At 52.6% G+C, this 20,492-nt stretch overlaps 5 protein-coding genes across 5 annotated transcripts; 1 reads left to right on the top strand and 4 right to left on the bottom strand.

Moving 5' to 3' along the window:
- Positions 1-568: 568 nt before the first annotated feature.
- CTRU02_213631 (TPR domain-containing protein) lies at positions 569-1,387 on the top strand (the record flags this gene model as incomplete). The annotated part of the gene is made up of 1 exon (XM_036730033.1): positions 569-1,387. The coding sequence occupies one exon, from the start codon at positions 569-571 to the stop codon at positions 1,385-1,387; it is 819 nt and encodes a 272-aa protein (XP_036578294.1).
- Positions 1,388-1,595: 208 nt separating this feature from the next.
- Positions 1,596-3,784, bottom strand: CTRU02_213630 (uncharacterized protein; the record flags this gene model as incomplete). The annotated part of the gene is made up of 2 exons (XM_036730034.1): positions 1,596-1,726; positions 1,774-3,784. 2 exons carry the CDS (start codon positions 3,782-3,784, stop codon positions 1,596-1,598), a joined length of 2,142 nt encoding a protein of 713 aa, XP_036578295.1.
- A 742-nt stretch (positions 3,785-4,526) lies between these two features.
- Positions 4,527-5,755, bottom strand: CTRU02_213629 (rta1 domain-containing protein; the record flags this gene model as incomplete). The annotated part of the gene is made up of 4 exons (XM_036730035.1): positions 4,527-5,301; positions 5,366-5,533; positions 5,587-5,686; positions 5,737-5,755. 4 exons carry the CDS (start codon positions 5,753-5,755, stop codon positions 4,527-4,529), a joined length of 1,062 nt encoding a protein of 353 aa, XP_036578296.1.
- Positions 5,756-6,671: 916 nt separating this feature from the next.
- CTRU02_213628 (uncharacterized protein) lies at positions 6,672-11,285 on the bottom strand (the record flags this gene model as incomplete). Its single annotated transcript, XM_036730036.1, has 3 exons — positions 6,672-7,845; positions 7,897-10,404; positions 10,459-11,285. The coding sequence occupies 3 exons, from the start codon at positions 11,283-11,285 to the stop codon at positions 6,672-6,674; spliced, it is 4,509 nt and encodes a 1,502-aa protein (XP_036578297.1).
- Positions 11,286-14,246: 2,961 nt separating this feature from the next.
- On the bottom strand, positions 14,247-18,171 carry CTRU02_213627 (leucine rich repeat protein; the record flags this gene model as incomplete). The annotated part of the gene is made up of 5 exons (XM_036730037.1): positions 14,247-15,731; positions 15,781-16,088; positions 16,141-16,425; positions 16,474-16,946; positions 17,003-18,171. 5 exons carry the CDS (start codon positions 18,169-18,171, stop codon positions 14,247-14,249), a joined length of 3,720 nt encoding a protein of 1,239 aa, XP_036578298.1.
- Positions 18,172-20,492: the final 2,321 nt, after the last annotated feature.

Here is a 20,492-nt window from a genome sequence, read left to right as displayed (position 1 = left end):
CAGTTGCAAATTATGTTGTAGATTTCCAAGTTTATCAATCGCAGAAGTGGCAGGTTTCACTGACAAAAGGTCATTACCGATTAGGAAGTGGCATTGCCAGGCTGTAGCCGTGGAGCTGACGACGCCAACTCCCTAGCCGGTACAGTCCGTTGCACTGACAGCGTCCAAAAATCGAGTTTTTACCCCCCTAGGGTGGGGTTAATGCAAACCCATGCTAAACTCCGTTTTTTTCGCTGGGAAAATTACAACGGTCGCATTCAGCTGCATTTAGCCACCGTATCGTCAAATCTACTCATTTCAACGCGTCAGTATGGCGCCACGTCTCTCAAAACTCCAGCTGAGGAAAGTTAACCTACTTCTTCCCTCTGTTATTCAAACCGACGAAGAAATCGCAGAGGCGGTTGGCTGTAGCCAACGAACGATTCGACGATGGCGTCGTCGATTCGACATAACTGGCGAGGTAGAACAATACCCTCGAAGGCGTGAAAGCCAGCAGAAGATGGAAATACAGCATCGGAACGAACTTCTCGAATTATTAAAGTATCGTAACGACCTCCTATTCGAAGAGATGCAAGAATTCCTATACGAACAGTTCAACCTCGAAGTCAGCAAATCAACGTTGAGCCGCCACCTCCACGCAGCTGGCTGGACGAGAAAGAAAGCCCACATAATTGCTTCACAACGAAACCCAGAATTACGGTACGATTGGTTATATCGTATACGTCGATACCACCCAGAACAATTAATATTCGTAGACGAATCAGGCGTTGATAAAAACACTGGAAGAAGAAGGACGGGTTGGGCGCCTAAGGGTCTGACGCCAACGCGGTCAGTTCCCCTCGAGCGAGGTCAACGGATACAACTGCTGCCAGCACTCGCAATTGACGGTATCGTAGACTTGCTGGTATATACTGGATCGACGAATGGCGAGGGCTTCTCTGCGTGGATACAGCAACTTCTACTGCCAAAGTGTGGAATATTCCCTGGGCCTAAGTCAGTGATTATAATGGATAATGCTTCTTTTCACCGGCAAGGGGATATACGGCAAGCGTGTGAGGCCGCTGGCGTACGCCTCGAATTCCTCCCGCCGTACTCACCTGACTTTAACCCCATCGAGGAGTATTTTGGCGACCTCAAAAAGCATGTAAAAAAGACATTCCGTACGTGGAATACTAACGAACTAGACGAGCGTGATTTTGCTGAGTTTCTCCGCGACTGCGCGCTTGAGGTTGGGCAACGTCTCCCACAGATAGCTGGGCACTTCCGTAACTCATATATCAACTTCGACGGCACACAGGATATCTTCTGTGACGCTATGACGAGTAGCGATATGTATATTGAGGCAGGAGGAGAGTTGAATCCACCTCTTGTAGTAAATAGTTGTTGAACTTGTAGTAGGAGAAGTAGGAGAAGAAAAACATGAATAATGCCTGTATTTACAACCTCAAGTCAGGCCTATAGTGAAATAAATCGTATCCGTGGCGTATCAAAGTGCTCTGCTACCTACCTAACGGTCTTTGGGTTGATCCTCCCGGGTGTTGCAGGGCAGCTCACATCCACAAGCAAAGCTTTCCGCTAGCAGTAGTCGCTGCTATTTATCCTAGTTTAACCTCCTCTTCCTCTTGGGTATAAGGCGACGATATATAGTCTGAGACTTCGATCGGATTTTGTTCGGTATTAGGAGGAAGGATTGGTGGCGGCGGCGAGGAGACGAAGAGGTCTAATTCTAGTTTCTGGTTAGTTGACGCCGTCACTTCCGTCAATATTACTCACCACCTCGACCAAACTCAATATCGCCAGTTGGCAGCGGTGAGGAGATCCTACCCGCTGGAACGCTTATTTCGCCTACTTTACTAGCGCTTCGTTCGATATTGCCTGTTTCTCCGAATCGCTCGTCAAAAAGTCGGTTATACACTTCGTCTTCAACCTCACGGTCAACTGCTGGCTTTTTCGTTGCCTGTACGAGTGATTGTACAGCGGCGAGAGGTTCGCTCTGTTGGAGGTAAAATTGCTGTGTTGTAGTGAAAAGTTTGATCGATTTTCTCACTGCTGCGGTAAGTTGTGGTGAAAACCCTACCTCCTTGAACCAGCTGTCTGGGTAATCACGAATAACGCGGAGACTGACTATTGAAGCCTTTAACGGAGTAAATTTCACTTCGTCAATACCCAACTTCTTGCCGTTCACAGCTAGAAACCACGAAACGAACTCATCAACTTGGCGTGTTGCTTTTGAGGGCGAATCAGGAACAACTGGCGACGAAGAACGAATCGGAGCCTCTACTTGCCGACGGGCAGAGTAATCACCTGACTGCGGTTGAAATTGAGGCTCAAGATCCCAATATTGGGGCGGCATCGTTGGCGGCGGCAACTTTGGCCAATATTGCGTTGGGCCGCCTGGCGGAGGTAGGCCATAGAAGTTGACTACTGCGCTATTATTATTGGCAGTATTTGCTGGGTCTTGTGTGTCTGAAAGCCCTCTATTAGCAGACTTTTCACCTAGGCTATTTTGGCCTCCTCGATTTGCTGATTTATCGGGCTTTTTCATATCGCGTTGTTCACGCTGAACAAGATCAACAATTAGGCGGGCAGGCGGGTTTGATATTGATACGCCTTCCTCGCCCTTCTGAATAGCTTCTTGCCACTTCTCGAAATCAAATACGGTCAGTTTATAGTGTTTTCTTGCGTTGACCCAGCACCAGTTAACTGTTGGATCAGCTGACGAGGTATTCTGACAGGTTGCTGAATCGTTACACTGATTATGGCGAAGAAGGTCTCGAAATAACTTCCTCTTTCGATCGCCTTCTGTTTCAATCGCTTGAAGCATCGTATTTGTTACAGTCTGACGTTGACTAAGTCGAGACGGTCGCCCTCGTGGTGATCCTACGCCTTCTAGCTCTCCTACTGCGGCTACAGTAGGAGTGACAGAGTAGGCCAGTTCAACATCGAGAAGAACCTCACCAAGGCGACTATTCTCGATAATTTGCTTCGAAATATCATACCATGGAACAACCGGCCAGTTGCCACTGTCAACAGCGAATTCTTCGCGGTATACAATAGTTACTGCTTTTAATCCTATTCTTCTCCAGGCGATTTTCGTGGTAATCCAGCTCTTCTCGATATTATATTGTGCCCTTAAACGGGCGTCGATTCGCTTCGCCAAATCCCTCTCGATTTTCGACCACTGGATAATCAACTTATGACCAACTTCGCTCTCCTCGTCAAATATCCACTTGTATATAGTCTCAGGAAGCTTTGGCGGCGAGCGACCGCCTGAGAAGAGAGGAGTATACGTAACAGTTAAATTGATTGACTGTGGTTGCGTTCGTCGAGGAGTTGGGGTATCAGGTAAAGGCCGTCGACCAGGCCTTGCCGGCGTAACAGCAAAAGGATCCTCATCGAGGTTGAGGTTATATTGAAGTCGCTGGCCCGGCGTTGACTGCCCAATAGCTTGGTGTTCATAGTGGCCTGCCGGTTGGGTTTCCTCGACTTCGTCAACTTCGAGGTTTTGTTGAGTTATTCCTGTCTCTGTTTCTGCTAACTGAGCAACCCTCTGGGCTGGGGAAGGGATCACCACTACCCGACGGCGTCGAGGTGGCTTAACTGGGGTCTTCGCTGGCTCTGACGCCTGCGCCCTCGCCCTCGCCCTCGTACGTACGATAACTACCCTCGACGGCGAGCCGGTTGTTGTATTCGTCTCTAGGGCTTTTGCTGTTTTCAATCGCTTTCGCTTCGCCGGCCCAGTGGTATTATCAATTGAGGGGGCCCGAGCCCGCCGAGGAGGCATCACGAAAAGCTTTTCACGAGATATTGTAATTTACAGAGATTTCACTACGTGGGCCCCACGAAAGTGGCCCAATTGGGCTACAGTGGCCAGTTTACACCAGTTGGGCCAGTTGGGCCAGTTTGACCCCTGTTGTGATAGTTTACTGATTTTCGGGGTTAATAGGCTAAAATCCGATTTTTGGACGCTGCCAGCGAAACGGACTGTAATAGTGCCCTAGACCAATCACATTACTCCATCCCAATTGACCATCTTCAAGATGTCGGGAGGGCACAGGGCCTTGGATTCCAGCTCACCTTATCATTACAATATCTTTTTGCCTCAGAGGTCGATGCAGTTGCCAATGTGCCAAGGTTAAAACTACATCCACGATAATAAGAGTCAAAGTAGTAGCATCGACGTAATCGGTCATTCACGGGGAGGTGCCCGAAAGTGTGTTGCCAGAGCCCAAAAGCGCAAACCCAAAGTCCAGGGAATCCGGATAAGTCGCTATTTTTCAGCTTGCTAAAGCTGTAAATGCATTCCATTTCGTGGCACTCTTGAATGGTCTGTGCCAAAATGCTGCAAAAACGAGCTACGGACGGCATTTTCACTTGCAACTCAGTAATCAAACACAAAAGTCAAATCTTAAGGCTTCTTCCGTCTCCGATGATATTACATCGACTTCTCATAGACGTGCCTCCCCAAGCAAATCAACCTCAGTCCAAACAAAATATTTCTATGAATAAAGAAGCTGTCGCTTCAATCATTTGGTTCCAGCAAGTGGCGACAAAAGAGAAGACGCCTGCTCCCCACTGGTCCCATTGCTCTGAGAGCGCCCCCGAAGCTTGATACTCTGGTCTTGAGGCCGCCTCTTTCTACGAAAGAATATTCCAAACGTAAACACGTTTGCAAGTCTCGCCCATAGAGGTCGAGCGTCCACGTCCCTCTCACCCTCAACTTCCACTCCGTCCGGTGCGAGATAAACATTATACTCCCTTGGCAGAAACCGTCCGGGGTGCCAGATATTCCAAATAAGCGAGTTGACCAGCATCAGAGTCGCCTCAAAGATGTAAAAGTAGACCTCGTATCGCAAGATGGGACTCAGTTGCCTTAGGGCCTCCATATTGTCGAGATCGACCTTGGTGCTTCCGGTGTGCTCCACCAGTCGATAGATGCAACGGACAAAGATCAGGGCCATGCTCGTATAGAGCACAAATAGCATTGTCGTGACGGAGCGGGAGCGTATCTTGGTCCGAGAAACGCGAGAGTGGAAAAGCGCGGCGAGGCAGACAAATGTTATAATGAGGGCGACTTGTATGCCGATGGCGGCTACCGTGAGATGGCTACCGAGCGTCTGTGTCTGGGGCTTGGAAGCGGGGTTGGCGGACATAGAGACTCCGAGAGCGTTGAGAAGCTCGACGACGGCCATGAGCCCTCCGAATATAGCCAAGACATTACCTGGAGGGAGCGGCGCACAGTGGGGGACGTAATAGAAAATCCGGCCGAGGACGTGATAGTTTGCGAGTTCGAGAAGGGGACTGCAGTGTAAAAGCATTGATCAGTGGCGGTTCTCGACGTTTATCCAAGTACTCGGTTACATACGGACAGACATAGATGAAGACCTGGCTGAAGATGAAGACCAAAAGGGGGGCTATTGTCGATTTGCTATAAAGGTAGTTGTACGATCCCCACTCGCGTAGAGAGTAGCCAGCCGTGAACAAGATCGCACAGGCAGGGTGCAGGCCGATTAGCTTGAAGGCTTTATAACGGCTATACAATTTTAAGAAGATAGCTCCAAGTACGTTGAGTAGAGAAATACGTACTAGCATTGCCAGACGTGGAAGACGGCCGAAACACCATACAGGACGATGAACACGATGGGCGCCCATTTGTTAGGGGCGTAGACGTACAGACTGTAGAGTACTATAAGCCGAGTCAGCTCAAGTGATCTAGGTAGACAAATAATGTCATACTAGGTTCTCCCGAAGCCATAGTGAGGTGTCCCAGAAGATTAAATCGAATTTCTTCTCTTTGGATAACGGAGTCGGTGAATGCGCGAGGTTGACAGCAGAGCCCTGGTTTTGCCTTCCTTAGGAATAAGACAACGACATGATGATCAGGTCGCCAAAGGTGGTATTAATGCACCTTTTAAAGAAATACAGATAAGAAAATCCAGGCTGCCAATATCACTGCCATGTCGTCTCCTCTCTCTTCAACATGACAAGCTCTTCACTTACACGAGATGGCGCTTTACCCAAATAGGATAACAAAATCGCCAAGAAATGGGATCGTCAGCCATGTCGATACCTCTCAGAGCCACAGTTTACGAGTGCTTCCACTGACGCTAATACCAATGAGGAGACTACGGATGCCAAGGCAAAGGAGTTCGGTCTCTAGCCATGATGTCTTTTGCCGTGCCGGCTGGGTCGGAGAATGTATTTGGCTGGTAATGCGGTAGGCGGCCACTTCGGTCCAAGCGCTTTAACCCGCGTCTTTTGTTTCCCCTTCAGCCTCTCCATTTACATTTGCTCCAAATGCCGTAAAGCAAGTGGTCTTACATTTACAATCGTGCTAAACGATAAGCTATGCCCGCAGGATATCGTACACTGTTGAATTTTTGGGCAACACAACTACGAACGCCTAGTGAGAGCCTTCTTGTCGATGGCTTCTTTCCAGTCTATAGGAGCAAGACAATTGTGACAGGAAAAATAAAAGAAAGAAAGGGTGAAACTTAGGATTTGGAGCATTACTATGTAGCGGTCTGATAATAGAACATAAACACATCTTCCTCGACCTGCCATCTGCGGATAGAATTAGGACTCCGACCAATTCAAAAAACTGCTCGTAGCTTTTCTTCCCACCGAACAAGCCATCATCTCATATAGACAGCCTATTTTACCACTCTGGCTTATTCCAAAACACGGCCTGCAGTTGCGGCGCCGCTCTTGTCGCGCGTCTCAGTCTTCTTCAATGATCGACCCATCTGGATCTCGCTGAGGAAGCCGGCCGGCCGTCCGCCTCCCGACGGGGCGGACGGGGCATCATCCATGGGCGGGGGAGGAGGTGGTGGCGGTGGCGCCCCCATGCCCGGCGGCGGCGGCGGAGGAGGGGGAGGACCACCTGGGGCGGCAGCAGGAGGCATAGGTGGCGGTGGCGGGGCGGGGGCCGCCGGAGCCTCGGGCGCCGGGCCTGGAGGGGGAGGGGGAGCACTAGAGCCGGGCATGGGAGGAGGAGGCGGGGGGGACGAGGGGGATGCTTCACTGCCGACGACCGGGCTGACAGGGTTGGATGTGGGCTTATCGCCAGTGGCCGACAGCGGCCGAGGTGGTGCCATGGTGCCGAACAGGATGGAAGCAAGGGCGGCGGCGCTGCTGCCACCGGGACGGTCATCATCATCGGAGTCTTCCTCCTCATCCTTATCCGTGCCCCAGCCGTCGTCATCATCATCAGGACGCTTGCGAGAGAACGGTCCAGAGGGAGCAGGGGGGGCGGGAGCAGAAGACGCAGGTGCAGCCTTGCTCTCCTGGGTCATACGATGGAACGGGTTGGTCGACACGTCGGGTGCAGCCGCTGGCGGCGGCGGCGGCGGCGCGGCCGCAGGTGGGGCCGGCTCACTGGGGGCCGAAGTCGATTCGGAAGAGTGCGAGAGCATACGGAAGTATGGGTTGCGGCTCTCGTTCTCTGTGGGGGGGCTAGTAACCACAGTTGGAACAGGGGGCGGCGAGGGTTGCTTCTCCAGCTCTTGGCTGCTAATCTGGCTGCCACCCTGGGTAGGAGTCGACGCCTGAGGAGTGATTTGGGCTGGGCCGTCCTCGTCGTCAGAAGAGCTATCATCATCATTCAAGGCTTCGAGCTGGCGTTGAAGCTCCAGCTCGCGTTGCCGAGCCGCTTCAATCTCGGCTCTCTGAGCAGCAAGCTTGGACTCCTTCTCCTTGGCCTCGGCCAGGGCCGCCTTCTTCTTGCGCTTCTCTTCCTCCTTCTTGAGCTTGCCCTGCTTGACTTGCTCCTCGAGAGCCTTGAGACGGGCTTCAGCAGCAGAACGCTCCTTCTCGACCTCGTTCTCCGCCTCCTTTGCGTTGGCCCTGTACGTTGTTAGTCATCTGTTCTATTGATTCGGTGCAAAATTCACTCACTCCATCTCCTGGGTAGCACGCTGTTGCTCTTCATGTTCTCTGGCAAGACGCTCCTCCTCTGCCTGTTTGGCAGCGTGTTCCTCCTCAGCCTTGCGCGAAGCGTCTCTGTCAGTGGTGTCACCCTTGGCACCCTTCCTCGAAGGCGGCGGCGGCGGCTTCTTGCTGCTGGCTGAGGCTGGTGCTGGGGCACCTGTTTCTTCCGCAAGGCGTGCCTGGCGCTCAGCTTCACGGCGCTCATCCTCCTCCTCGGCCTGGCGCAGCTTAGCAGCACGTTCGGCTCTTTCACGCTCCATTCTCTGGGCAGCCGTCTCACCAGGCTTACTGGGAGCCTTGATGCCCAAAGCTGCAAGTCTTTCAGCCATGCGTTGCTCAGCCTGCTGCTTGATGAAGGCTGCTCGCTCTTCAGGGGTCTTATAAGACGAGTATGAGCCTCCGCCAGCGCTTGACGGAGTGGCGGTACGGGACGGAGGAGCGGGGCTCTCGTGACGAGCTGCCGGTGCCGGCGAAGCGCGGGAAGCCGCAGCCGGAGATCTGGACGTGGTGCGTTTGTCCTGGGCTCTAACACGCGCGGCACGGCTTGACCGCTGGAGATCAAAGATGAAGTCTCTGACCTCCTCCTCAACACCGAGGGCATCCTCCCAGCGTCGCTTCTCGTGTTCATTGGTAGCGGTTGCGTTACCTTCCTTCAGGCTATCTTCAATGCCACGAGCAAAGTCACGCACGGAGTCTTCAACGTCCCTGACCATGCTTTCGTTGTTCTCCTTCTCGGTCTTGACCTTGAGCGTCTCCTCCTCCAAGCGCTTAGGTCCCTCGAGATCATCAAAGCTCGACTCGACCTTCTTGCCTGTCAGAGCCGCTGTGCGCTGCTGCATCATAGCCTTGGCCCTGGCCTTAAGTCTGTCAGACTCCGTGACAGCACCACCAGGTCCAGTTCCAACGATGGTAGATGCACTGCCGGGGTGGGCCTTGGCATCTTTGAGCCTGAAGAGCTCGAGTCTTGCATCTGCGATAGCCTTCTCCGTCTTACGAACTGCAGAAGCCAGTTCAGGAACCTTGTCCGTCAGAGTTTGGAGCTGGCGCTTCAGAGCGCGTCTCTCAGCGTCCGAGTCTCCCGAGATAAGTGCGGCGTCGGGGTGAGCATCAATATCGTCCTGGATGCGGCGGATACGGCGATACAGCTCCTCGGCTTCCCGACGGTCACGTCTGTCAAGCATGTCGTCCTCCTCCAAGTTCTTCTCGTCCGCAAAGTCCATAGCATCAAGGAGCACTTCTTTCTCCCGGATCTTCTTGCGAAGCTGGTCAAGGTTCAGGTCCTCGTAGGTAGAGGAGGCAGGAGATTCAGGGCGCGGCGAGTTGTTGCCGACGCGACGGCGGGCGCTAGACTTGTAGCCGACCTGGTCATCGTTGTTCTTGAACACAGTGGCATCCTTACGCCCACTGTTCAGGCCAGCAGGAGTGCCGCGAAGGGAGTGGCTCTTCATATAACTGACTCCAGTCTTTTGGGGAAGGAGTGCAGCGCCAGACTTGTTGCGGAACTCAGACTCCTGGCTCAACATGGATCTGATAGTGCCAATCGATTCGTTAATGTTTCTCGTGGAAGGAGGAACGAGCTCAGGCGGCAAGCTGTTGGGAATGGGATAACCGTTGAGCTTTCGGTAGATCAAATGCATGGCAACTGCGAATTCGTCCAGGTTCAAGCGACCCTTGTTACCATTGTCCGCCAGAGTCCAAACACGCTCAAGGTCCGGCTTGTCAAGACCACTTTGGCCAAAGATCTCGATGGCCTGGTCTCCGCCAATGAAACCCTTGTGAAGGCCGTCCCAAGCCTTGAAAAGAGCATCGTAACGTTGCTTCTCGTCCTTGGTGATCGCCCATGGAATAACCGCATTGCCCTGAAGACCCTGAGTGGTAAAGCTCTGCTGCTCGCGGCCCTGCTGGGGCATCATTCTAGCCTGCAAAGCATCGATATTCGGCAAACCAGTTGAGGGAGTGTTCACAAGACCCCATTGGCCCGGACGACCTGTCGGCTGCGCATTCAGAGGCGCAGCCATGGGTCCTCCACCGGGAGTGAGGTTATTGCCAAAGCCAGTGGGCATGGGGGGCATGGGAGGGCGAGGACCCGTGTAACCAGTGGCTTGCGGGTTGACGCCAGGGAAGCCAGTCTGCTGAGGTTGCAAGCCCTGGGGCTGTCCGAAGCCCTGCTGTTGGCCAGGGAATCCAGTCATTTGTGCCTGCAGCAGTTGAGAGTTCGAGGGCTGAGGCTGAGGCTGGTGAATCGTAGGCTCCGTGCTCGATCGGCCGGTGGTATTGCTACCAGGAGTGGCACGGCCGGCATCCTCAGCAATGCTGAAGTTGATTATGTCCACCATGCTGGATACTTCGTTCTTGATAGTCTCGGGCAGCGTGGGGGGCAAGGCCTTTCCGTTACGCTTCAAGTTGCACAAATACATTGCGAGGGCGAACTCGGGGAAATGAAGTTGTCCGGATCGAGTGGTGTCGGCGAGTGTCCTTTAGGAAACGTGTGAATGCCCGTTCAGATTAAGTTAGACATGGGGAACTTACCAAATGTGTGAAAGAGAGTCACCATCCAGCTGCGACCTCAGCAACAGGTCCCTTGCCTTGTCTCCAGACATGGTAGTCTCTTGGCCGTCGCCAACCGCAGACTTGAACAACGCCTCGAACTTGCCCTGGTCTTGGGCAGTGATGAAAGACAACCGAATGTTCGGGATCTTGTTGGAAGCCTTCGGGCGACGACCAGCCGGCTTAGGTGTGCCTCCAGTTTGGAACGACGCGGCCATCTGGCTGAAGCCAGTGGCCTGCGGCTTGATAGGAGCCGGGGACGGGGTCGTGGTCGACTGCTGGAAGCCAGTCGGCTGAGGTTGTTGCGGCTGGGGGAAACCAGTCTGCTGGGGCTGCTGAGGCTGTGCGAAGCCGGTCGGTTGAGGCTGCTGCTGCTGCTGAGAGCCAGGGAATCCAGTCTGTTGCGGCTGCTGTTGTTGCTGTTGCTGGAACTGCTGCTGGAACTGCGGGGGGATCGAAGGCATCGGCGGCGCGCCGGTCTGGAAGCTCTGCTGAGGCTGGGCCTGACCAGCGAACCCAGTCTGTTGGGGTTGAAGCTGCTGTCCGAAGCCAGTAGGTTGGGGTTGGAGCTGTTGACCAAAGCCGGTCGGCTGAGGCTGCTGCTGTTGTGCCATGCCTGGGAAGCCGGTATACTGCTGTTGCAGAGGCGCCTGACCAAAGCCTGTGGGCTGAGGAGCAAACGGACTTGGCTGCTGCTGCTGCTGCTGCTGTCCTGGCTGTCCGCCTCCCATGCCGAAAGAGCTTCCATATTGCTGCGCGCCGGGCCGTTGACTGTTTCCGCCCAGGAAGGCGTTCGAGTTCGAGTACATGACGGGCGGTTGGGCCGACAGTAGGTCGGGCTCGGAGACTCCTGAAGACGATAAGCGCTGACGGGGGTACAGCCGATGGACTAATTGAGGACAAAGGTCACGAGCGGAGGGTCTCCGTCGATCGAGAGATTTGAGGTATATCCAATTCTATGTGGATGTTGAGGATTGCTGTCGCGGGAAATGAAAGACGACAGGCTGGAAGGAACGACTGCGTGGATGACGAAGCTCTCGCGAGTGTCCAGCTTGACACGGGGGTTTCAGCAGGAAGGTGCGGCCGACGGCTTGAACGGGGGGGGCAGTAAAGTGGTTGGTAGCCAGTTGGAACCTGGCAGTAGAACGAGCAGGGATCTGTCAGTGACCAAATGTGGCTTGGGGCGGGTGGGTCTTTTATTGCAGAACATTACGTTACGCTGCTGCATGGCCTGGAACGGCCAATTGCATCAAGTCATGCATATGCCTTTAGCGAAAATGTACCTCAGTTTTTGTTGGTGTTTGCAAACGGCGACGGAATACTACGTAGTAGTCGAAATCAAGTCCAGGTTCATGCTGGGCTTTGTTTTTTTTTTCTTTTTTTTCTTCTTCAGATTGGTCGGAACAGATAAAACTCTGCCTAGCAGCTTTGTTGATCTTCTTTGCATATAGTCCTCGAACTCTGATGGTCTCTTACTCACTCTCCAACTTAATGCACTAGCCGGCGGGGAGGCAAACCCAACCACACATCTGCCTCTATGCGCCCAAGGTGCCACTCGGTCCTTACTGAACGCCATGACGATGCGCGAGCGGCTTCTCCAGTAATCCACAATACTAACGTGCCCGCCCTCTGGTGGACTCGGCCGGCACTGCCGCATTACTGTCCCTCTGATGACCAAGAGAGCGCTCCTCAAGCTGCACCACCAGCAAGGAAATCGGCCAACTTTATTCCTACTGGCTTAAACACACACAGCTCCAACCATTACCGTAGAGGTTGCCCCATATAATGTTATGTTTTTGGCTGCCTGCTCCCCGCACAGTCGGGTACTTGCGACAGGGAGATGGCGGCATGCATTAGAAGGCATCGGTACAAACGTGCCGCCTGCACTGCATATCGCCAGGGATGAAGAATAACGGGCGGTCCGTCGCGGAGTGAAACCTTTCAGCCTCGACACAGCGGGAATCTGACACATCCGACCTTGGCCGAACCTGCGGCCCCCACGGCGGGGTAGGAGGTAATGGTCAAACCCTTCCGGCTCCGGGTGGGGCACCGGATGTCCAGCCGTCATGCGTGCCAACGGGAGCTACGCCAGTTCCGCGGATGTGACTATTGCTCGAGTTGAATGATATTGGCCGTTCCTGCGTTTACCAGAATATGATGGTATTAAGTGTCGCATTAGGCATGGAGTCAGGTAATGATCCTTTTAAGCTATTACGTAGTCCAACATTGTCAGACAATCAGGGTTGCACTTTTTATATTTGGCAATCGTCAAACATCAGGCTTGTTTCCCATCGCGCTGAGGACTCCTCACCCAAGTTGTATTCATTAGGGGGGGGGGGGGTTCGTCAGATTGTGGAGGTGCTACTAAAGAAGCCAATTCTCGCTATCCGCTCCCATAACTAAGAGTGTGCTGGCAAGAAAACCCGCCAATGGTAAAATTGTATGTTTTCTAGCCTGTTAAGTGGTGCCTGTGTCTTCAAGTTGTACCAGTTAAACAGGCCCGTGGCTCATGCAGAGGTTATCATTGATAGTATTTATGCTGAGCGACTAGTACCTAGAACAAAATATGACAAGACGAGCGTGTACAGAAGAAACCCGTGTAAGTTTATTCAATAATGTTATGCAACAACGCGACTCCCGGCATGCTACTCCTATCCCTCATCTCCACTGTATTCTTCGCCCAATTTATATGCATCCTACTTTGTCACCGGACCTGGTGCGAACTTCCATGCACACACGTCACTGACAAGTCCTTGTGAGTTCCACCATTCTGTTCTCATCTAACCATCCAACGCACCATATAAAGGTCACTCTTCACCGTTAATGGTGCCCCGTATAAGGCGTGAAGACACATAACCATGTTCGAATTACCTCTTTTCTAAGACTCTCCAAGTCCTCGATTTCCCTACTCGTCTACAACGACCCCTAGGCAACCAGCACAGCCACTCGATCCACGGAACCATTTCCCCTTCGCCTTTCCCAGGCAAGTTTACCGGTGCCTCCGGGGCCTGCCTCATCCATCCGGGTCTTCCGCTGCCCACGCCCTTTCAATATCGGTTGCGTCTTAGACTATATGCTCCAGTCAATGCTGTGCACTGAGTCATCATGAGCTAAATCACAATTGGAAGTAACCGAGTTCGCTCCCCCTTCTCCCCATATTGAATAGATGGCCGGGAGATAGAGTAGGGATTGAGGGGTCACATTTGAATGAGCCTTCTCTTCAACGTACAAAGTTGCACATTCCACTCAAGTCCAACAGGCCGTTGCAGCGTAGGCGCATAAGATGAGGTGCCCTCACGTGTCGTTATGTAATGCCTCTTTCGGAAGGGACACCTTAAACTCACAGGAGTGACGGACAGTACAGGTAAATCTCACAAATTATGTATTATAGGTGAGAAGCTAGCTACCTTCCAGGTATATCAACCATCGGCTCAGACACACAGTATCCTACACAATATAGTTCCTTCGCCCAAAATGCATGGTACCCAACGAGTGACCCAGCAGAACGCCAAACAATGTGTTCCCGACGCATCCAATACTAGTTCTTGCGAGTCTGGGTATCAATCCCGCGAATAATGCCCAAATGTGCCTTTCAAAACGCCATACTGATTAAATCAATCAAAAAGATCCGTTGCCGTCGCTTGGTGTCTAAAAGTAGTTTTCCCCATAAGAGTTGAGAGAGAGAAGCATGGATTGCGTCCCTGATTCGTTTTTTCATTAATTTATTCCGTTTCTTTCATATTTTTTTGTAACTTTAATCATTTTACTGTTTAGTCGAGTCTCGTGGTCGAAACGGAGGTCCCGTCTTTCCTGCCGACGTCTTGGGGTTGCACTTGCGTCGGGTCGTCGAGGTTGAATCCGTGTTCGATCATGTGTTTCAACAAATCAAGGTCGAAGTCGCCGAAGGACTCTTCCAGGATCTGAGGTTCGCTGTAGGTGCTTAGCGCACTCGTAGATACGGCGTACTGTTTGCCGTTGTTTTCGTTAGGAACCCATTCAGGGGGCGTTGGCAGAGAGGAGGAGCCGCTGGCATTCTCGGTTGCAGGGCTGTCCATCACCTCCTCTGAGGATACGTGATGCGGCGCTGCCTTGAGTCCATAGTCTTCCCACTGTTCCAAGGGCGGGGTGTTGGCACCGAACATCATGCTGCCTCGGTAGCCAGCAGCCAGCATACTTCCACGGAAACCAGGCGTGTCCATGGGGGTAGGGCGCTTCTTCATAGCCTTTGCCGCAAGCCCGCCAAAAATGATGCTGAGATCATGCGCGATCCAGTCTGCCTCGGGATCCTCTGGCATCTCCCACTGCAGCCGAGCCATCTCGACTTCGTATGCCAGGGTGCGGTTTCTCTCGAGGATCTTGTCGATCTGAGCCGTCCTAGTGGTCCATTCGTCCTTCAGATTTTGCATCAAGGCGTTGTTCTTGTCCATCTCCATGGCAAAGTTATCAAAAGTTGCCTTAGAGAGCACCTTGGATGCGCGTCGGGCCCGAACCGCTGGCTGGCCTGTTGGCATTCCCACGTTCTGCACACTCGACTTGATGGCTCGGTTTAGTTCGGATCGGGAAAAGGGGCAAAACTCTTGAATAGAGGTGTTCTGTTCGAGGCTTCTGACCATGTGAGACAGGTTCGACAAGTTGAAGCTGTTCTCTTGTACATCGAGTGTCCGCAGAGTCTGGTTCATGTGAATTGCCTCTGCCAAGTCCCCAATGTTCATGTTCAACTTCTGGTTTCGAATTCGAAGATGGAGGAGCGTCTTGTTGCTAGCGAGCCCGGAAAGCGAACGGGAAAATCCCAGCCCCAGCTGACCCTCGTCTAACTTGGCCGAGTAACCAGAGAAATCGAGGTACTGGATCGACTCATTGGTGGCGAAGAAATCAGATACTGCCAAGCAAGCATCTTCGCTAACTTGTCCTGGAGTCGAAGTGCCGACGAGACTCAACAGGCGAATGGTCCGGTTGAGCGAGAGCGCCTTGATAATGCTGATGTAGTTGTCCTCATCCCTAAATTCAATCATTTCCATGAATAGCGACGTGGGTCCAAAGTTGTATGCGATGGCGGAAGTCAGGTCTTCCAACCCGTTTTCGATGTAGTTGCCGTTAATAGAGCAAACGAGTTCTCTGCCTTGACCCATGCTGCGGAAAAGATGCGCGATTTGGGCACCGGACATGCCGCAGTTGTTGAAGTCGAGCCTGCGCAGGTAAGCAGACTCGGGTGCCATCAGGTAGTCCGCAAGTATTTCCAGGGTAGCATTGTTCAGCTATATCAGGTCAGCATGGTGTCTCGCGCTCCGGCCTAAAGGGACTCACATTGATGTTCGAAAGATCCAGCTCTTCAAGCCCCCACCTCATTATTGCCTCATCGTAGAAGATGGGATCTGTGAATTGACTGAGGCAGTTGCCTGCGATGCTGAGCTTTCGAATGCAAGCAAAATGAGACAGATTGCTCTTGATAACCATATGATCGACATGGCCAATGTTTCGAGAAGTGTTGAGGGATTCCAACTTAAATCCTTGAGAAGGAAGTGCGTCCCAAATCTCCTCCAGGCTTCTCTCGTCTAGGTTGCATCGAGATATGTCCAGTTCCTTCAAGAGGTCAGGAATGTGGAGGACATCGACTACACCACTACGGTTAGCTTTGCATGGTTGCACACAAATTGGCTTCCTTACCAAGATCGTTAACTTCCGCTGCGGTGAGAGGATTGCCTCCCACCAACAGAGTATCGCAGTGGCTATTGCCAGTCCTCAGGAGAAGCAGAATGGGGCGAACAACTTCTGGCTCCTTCTTGGAACCTGCTCGACCTCGCGAAGCACCAATAATGTTCCGCGACGCAAGGACGTTGGTAAGATCGATCTTACGTATAGAGCCAGAGGTGAACGCGACGGCATGAATCTCTTGGGACAGCAAGGGCGCAGATCTGATGACATCCTTGTGTACACCATCGATAACAAGACCTGTTGAGATTAGTACCCAAATTATTCTCTGCGCTCATAGAAACTTACCATCTCGGGAAACATCTGCCACCGACTCTTCAAAACCCGGATGATCTGTCAGGCCACAGAGAGGTGCCAAGTCGACGTCACGGAACGACAGAGCCTTGAAGTAGTCGTTGTAGCGCAGGGACTTGAACACAGCCAGGAGTTGGAGAGCAGTGTATCCGCTGGGCTCCTTGGAAGGAAGGAGTCGGAATTCAGGGCAGTGCTCTCGGCGTTCGCACTTCCAATTAACGGTCCACTCGGGAGGTGGGCATCGGAACGTCGCACAGTATGCTTCAAGGGTTCGCTTGAGTCCACCGAAATCTTGACCTGAGGGAAGCAAAAGCTGGGCAGTAAGACCTCTGATATCAAATATATCTCTCTGCATATGCTGGGGCCAAGCCGGCTTTACCGCACGGTCAGCCTTCATGAATGTCATGACGATCTCCCTATACCAGCGACTGGCTAATTCCAGGCGTTTCTCAGGCTCGCATGGCAGGCTGGTGGCTGTATTAGTAGTTGCATCACATTGGGCAAGGCAGAACGGAACACATACCGGAAGCCAAGGACAAATCGTTCTTCGTGCGGAACCATGGTTGCCTTCAAACGGACCAACGATGTCAGGCCAAAGACTACGGTGTTGATGTCAATATCCTGCGGTGCTTTGTATACTGAAGTTCTCGCTACTCGAACAAAATAGCACTTGTTTTGACCAAGAAGCAGATAATGAGACGATCCATCACGGAACTTTTTGGAAACCTCAGCGCTGTCGGCTTTAGAGGTCAGGAGAGTGGTGCGTTGAACAACTGGGTAAATGTCCAGAGGAAGGCCGCGGCATGAAGGCTCCTCTGCAGCAACGATTTGATGGATGGCAGACTTAACGTTGGGAGCAACGATTCCTTTTGGCACAATTGTCGAGCCCACAGAATCACGGGTAGCACGACGAATCTCCGTCATCCAGTCTTCTCGCTCTGCAGGCAAACCAAAAAACAGTTTGGTGCATGTCCATGCCACTAGAGGCGCAATCTCTGACCACCAAACATCTAGCCCGAAGTGAGGACTTACGCCTTCTTCGTTGAAAATGTTGACAATCCTGCACAGTGGAATCTCAACACGACCATCACCAGATGACCCGTCCTGACTGAGCGAGGATGAGGTTGATGATCTCTTGAGGCGGCCTGAGGGAGGAGCCAGCTCGGCGAAATTGGCTCTCGCTGCCTCGGCACTGCTGAATTTGATCAGATGGCTTTCCGTCAGGACAATGTATTCGGCGCGTGACTTCCACAATCGAGCGTCGGTCTTGAGGGCTCCATGTTTGAGGATTCTGACAGGGTTAGGTTGGGGATGAGGGCTTAGATGGGTTGGCGTCTCCTCCGACATATGCGAGCTAGCGGATGAATCCTTGGATGCTCGACGGTTCAGGCGGTAGAAAATAGAGGATGAGTTTGAGCCGCCAGATCCTTGGTTCTTATGGAGGACTCGGCGGTTGTGGGTGCTAGACACGTTGGATGATTCGGACATGGCCGGGAGGTCGGTCGTAGAGGCGCTGCTGCTGACCTTCCTGAAGGTCTTTGCTAAGAAACTGCGACGTTTTCCTCCCAGAGTCGGCGTGGATACACTCCGCATCTCCAAGTGGCTCTTTTCCTGGCTCCGCGAGTCCCCATGGTGTGTCGTTTGAATGGTGGGCAGCACTGACTGTCGGCTGGCGACAGTGTCCATGGTCATAGTCGACAGATTTGATACGCAGAAGTTGAAATGATTCGAGTCCAGTATGTTCAGCTGTCGTCGGGCGATGCCTCGGCCTACTCGGGCCTACGAGGCCGTTAAGGTCGAGTATACGGTTATCGGGCCATGTAACGTTGTCCGCTGTTTAGGTCGTCGAAATCAATTGGCGGGATCGGGCGATAATACGACTCGAGACACACAAGTATGGGTGAGTGGGAAGTGGTGATGTCTCCGTCAACGAGACAATGAAGCGAAAGGCGCGGAACAAGGAAGAGAGGAGAAGGCAAGGCCAAGTCCAGCGGGAAAGGTATCAACAAAAGAAGAAGAGGGGGCGAGAAGAGGGTTTACAAAAGGAAGTGTGGATGGCGGAGGGTGGTAATAAGGGTCCCCCTCTGAGTCTATCTTGTCCGTAAGGACTAGTACCTGACCGGATGGAGGTGAGCAAGGAACAGGCTTTTGGTGAGGGAAGGTCTGCAGCAGAGGACCGACGAGCTAGCTAGCTTGCTCTGGAAGACAAGGGAACATGCGTGGAGGAGGGTAGCAACGGAGGGGCGTTTTGGTGTGTATAAATTTGGATGATTGGGTGGGTGCTTGCGGACGTCGGTCGGTCGAGGTGGAGGAGAGAATGAGACCAGGACTAAGACCTCTTACTGCTTGAGACGGATGTGGGAGAGACACACGGCGAGTCGGGGTCAAGCAAGGTATTCGGGGTAGCTTGGCCGAGAGATGTTGGTGCGTATGGTCGAAGAGTAAGTAGAAGAGTTGTAGGACCAGCCGATACGAAGGGACAATGTGTAATGGGCAGGTTAAGGTGAGTAAGTGATTTGTGATAAGGCAAAGGGAAAAACAACACAGGAAAATAAAAGGTAGAGGCAGATGTGAAAGGCAAAAAAGTCAGGCCAAGGTAAGGTCAGGTTAGTCAGTCAGGTCGGGATAGGTCAGGCAGGTATGGGAATGATGGGATCAAGATGGTGTTCGACGGCGCGGAAAGCAGCAAAAAGGGATAACAGGATACACCCAGCTATGGTTTGGGGGTGGGGAAGATGCTGCAAAAGAGCAAGAGAGAGGGAGAGCAAGGTACAGGGTGTGGCAGGGTAGCAGGGTGGCAGGCATTGGCACGGCATGGCATGGTGGGTTGCGAACATGGGAAGGTGTCCCGTACAGAATCCAGAGGACAAGGCCTGCCTTGATGCAGCTATGATGTTATCGATGCACATCCTGTTTTTGTCCCGAAACCGTCACCCAATGAGACTTACGCGGGGTTTCCTGGGCGCCGTTGTCTCTGGGTTGTACTGCTGACTGCTGACCGAGACCCTGTCCGCACCACCTCCCCCCGGCGATTCACCAAGCGTCCAATGAGAGCATGTGATTGGCCGGGAAGCTCTGGGCTTGCAGTTTTTTTTTTTTTTTTTTTTTTTTTTTTTCGTGATGTTTATGGAATTGGCTTTTTGTGTAAAGGAGATGTCCGAACAGCCCGGCATGGTGCTTCCCTCCTCTTGTTTAAACCCCGCTCGTTCTCTTTTTCAGATGGGCATGGATATCTGGTTGACCTGCCAGCTGAAAAGAAGGTCAGGTCATGGGGCATGGGCGCAAGCGCGCACACACACACACCCGCAAATCCAGCGATGTTTTGTTCGCAGCTTATTTTATGTTTCAACCCTTGATGAATTCCTCTCTTGAAACCCTCTCGCTCTCTGTATGTACTGATATGAACATACGGATACTGTCCGCCATTATGCATACACAGATATGTACAGTTGACGTGGGTCATGTCCTGAAGGGAGGTGGGCCACCAAGGACTTGGCTAACAAGGCCCGGCAGCTTTGCAGCTCTCAAGCTCTGCATATCAGTCATTCCTGGAGATGAGCCCTGTATGGCGCTTCCGTAGTATGCCTCCCCACTAACACACGCCTCACTTACTGTATATGTAGCATCTCAGGCCACGATGCTAGTGCTGGTACCAGCAGCTTCTTCCGGCGCCGTCTCCATTTTCCACATTTCCATCGCGTTCCGCTTCCACGTACAGCCACCACAATACCGCAGAACGCCACGACGCCGAGGTGGATTTATTGCTCCCCGTTACACGTCGACAATACGCAAGACTCGGCTACGTACGCAGCATGGCTGTGTGCAGTTGAGTCGTCCAACACAATCGGCAAGCCTACCTACTACCGGCCGGCACAATATTCAGCCTCCAAAAATACCAAAATACCTGCTCAATCATGCCCACCAAGCCGTCTGTGCAAACCGCTACTAGTCCACTGGCTGTGGATAATGGCTCGAGGGCCACTGTGGGCTACGGCTGATAGCGTCATGTTACC

Source organism: Colletotrichum truncatum (genome assembly GCF_014235925.2).
Source record: "Colletotrichum truncatum strain CMES1059 chromosome Unknown Contig_0010, whole genome shotgun sequence".
NCBI classification, from domain to species: domain Eukaryota; kingdom Fungi; phylum Ascomycota; class Sordariomycetes; order Glomerellales; family Glomerellaceae; genus Colletotrichum; species Colletotrichum truncatum.
Note: the sequence above shows the minus strand (reverse complement) of the source record. Positions and strands in the feature narration are given on the sequence as shown.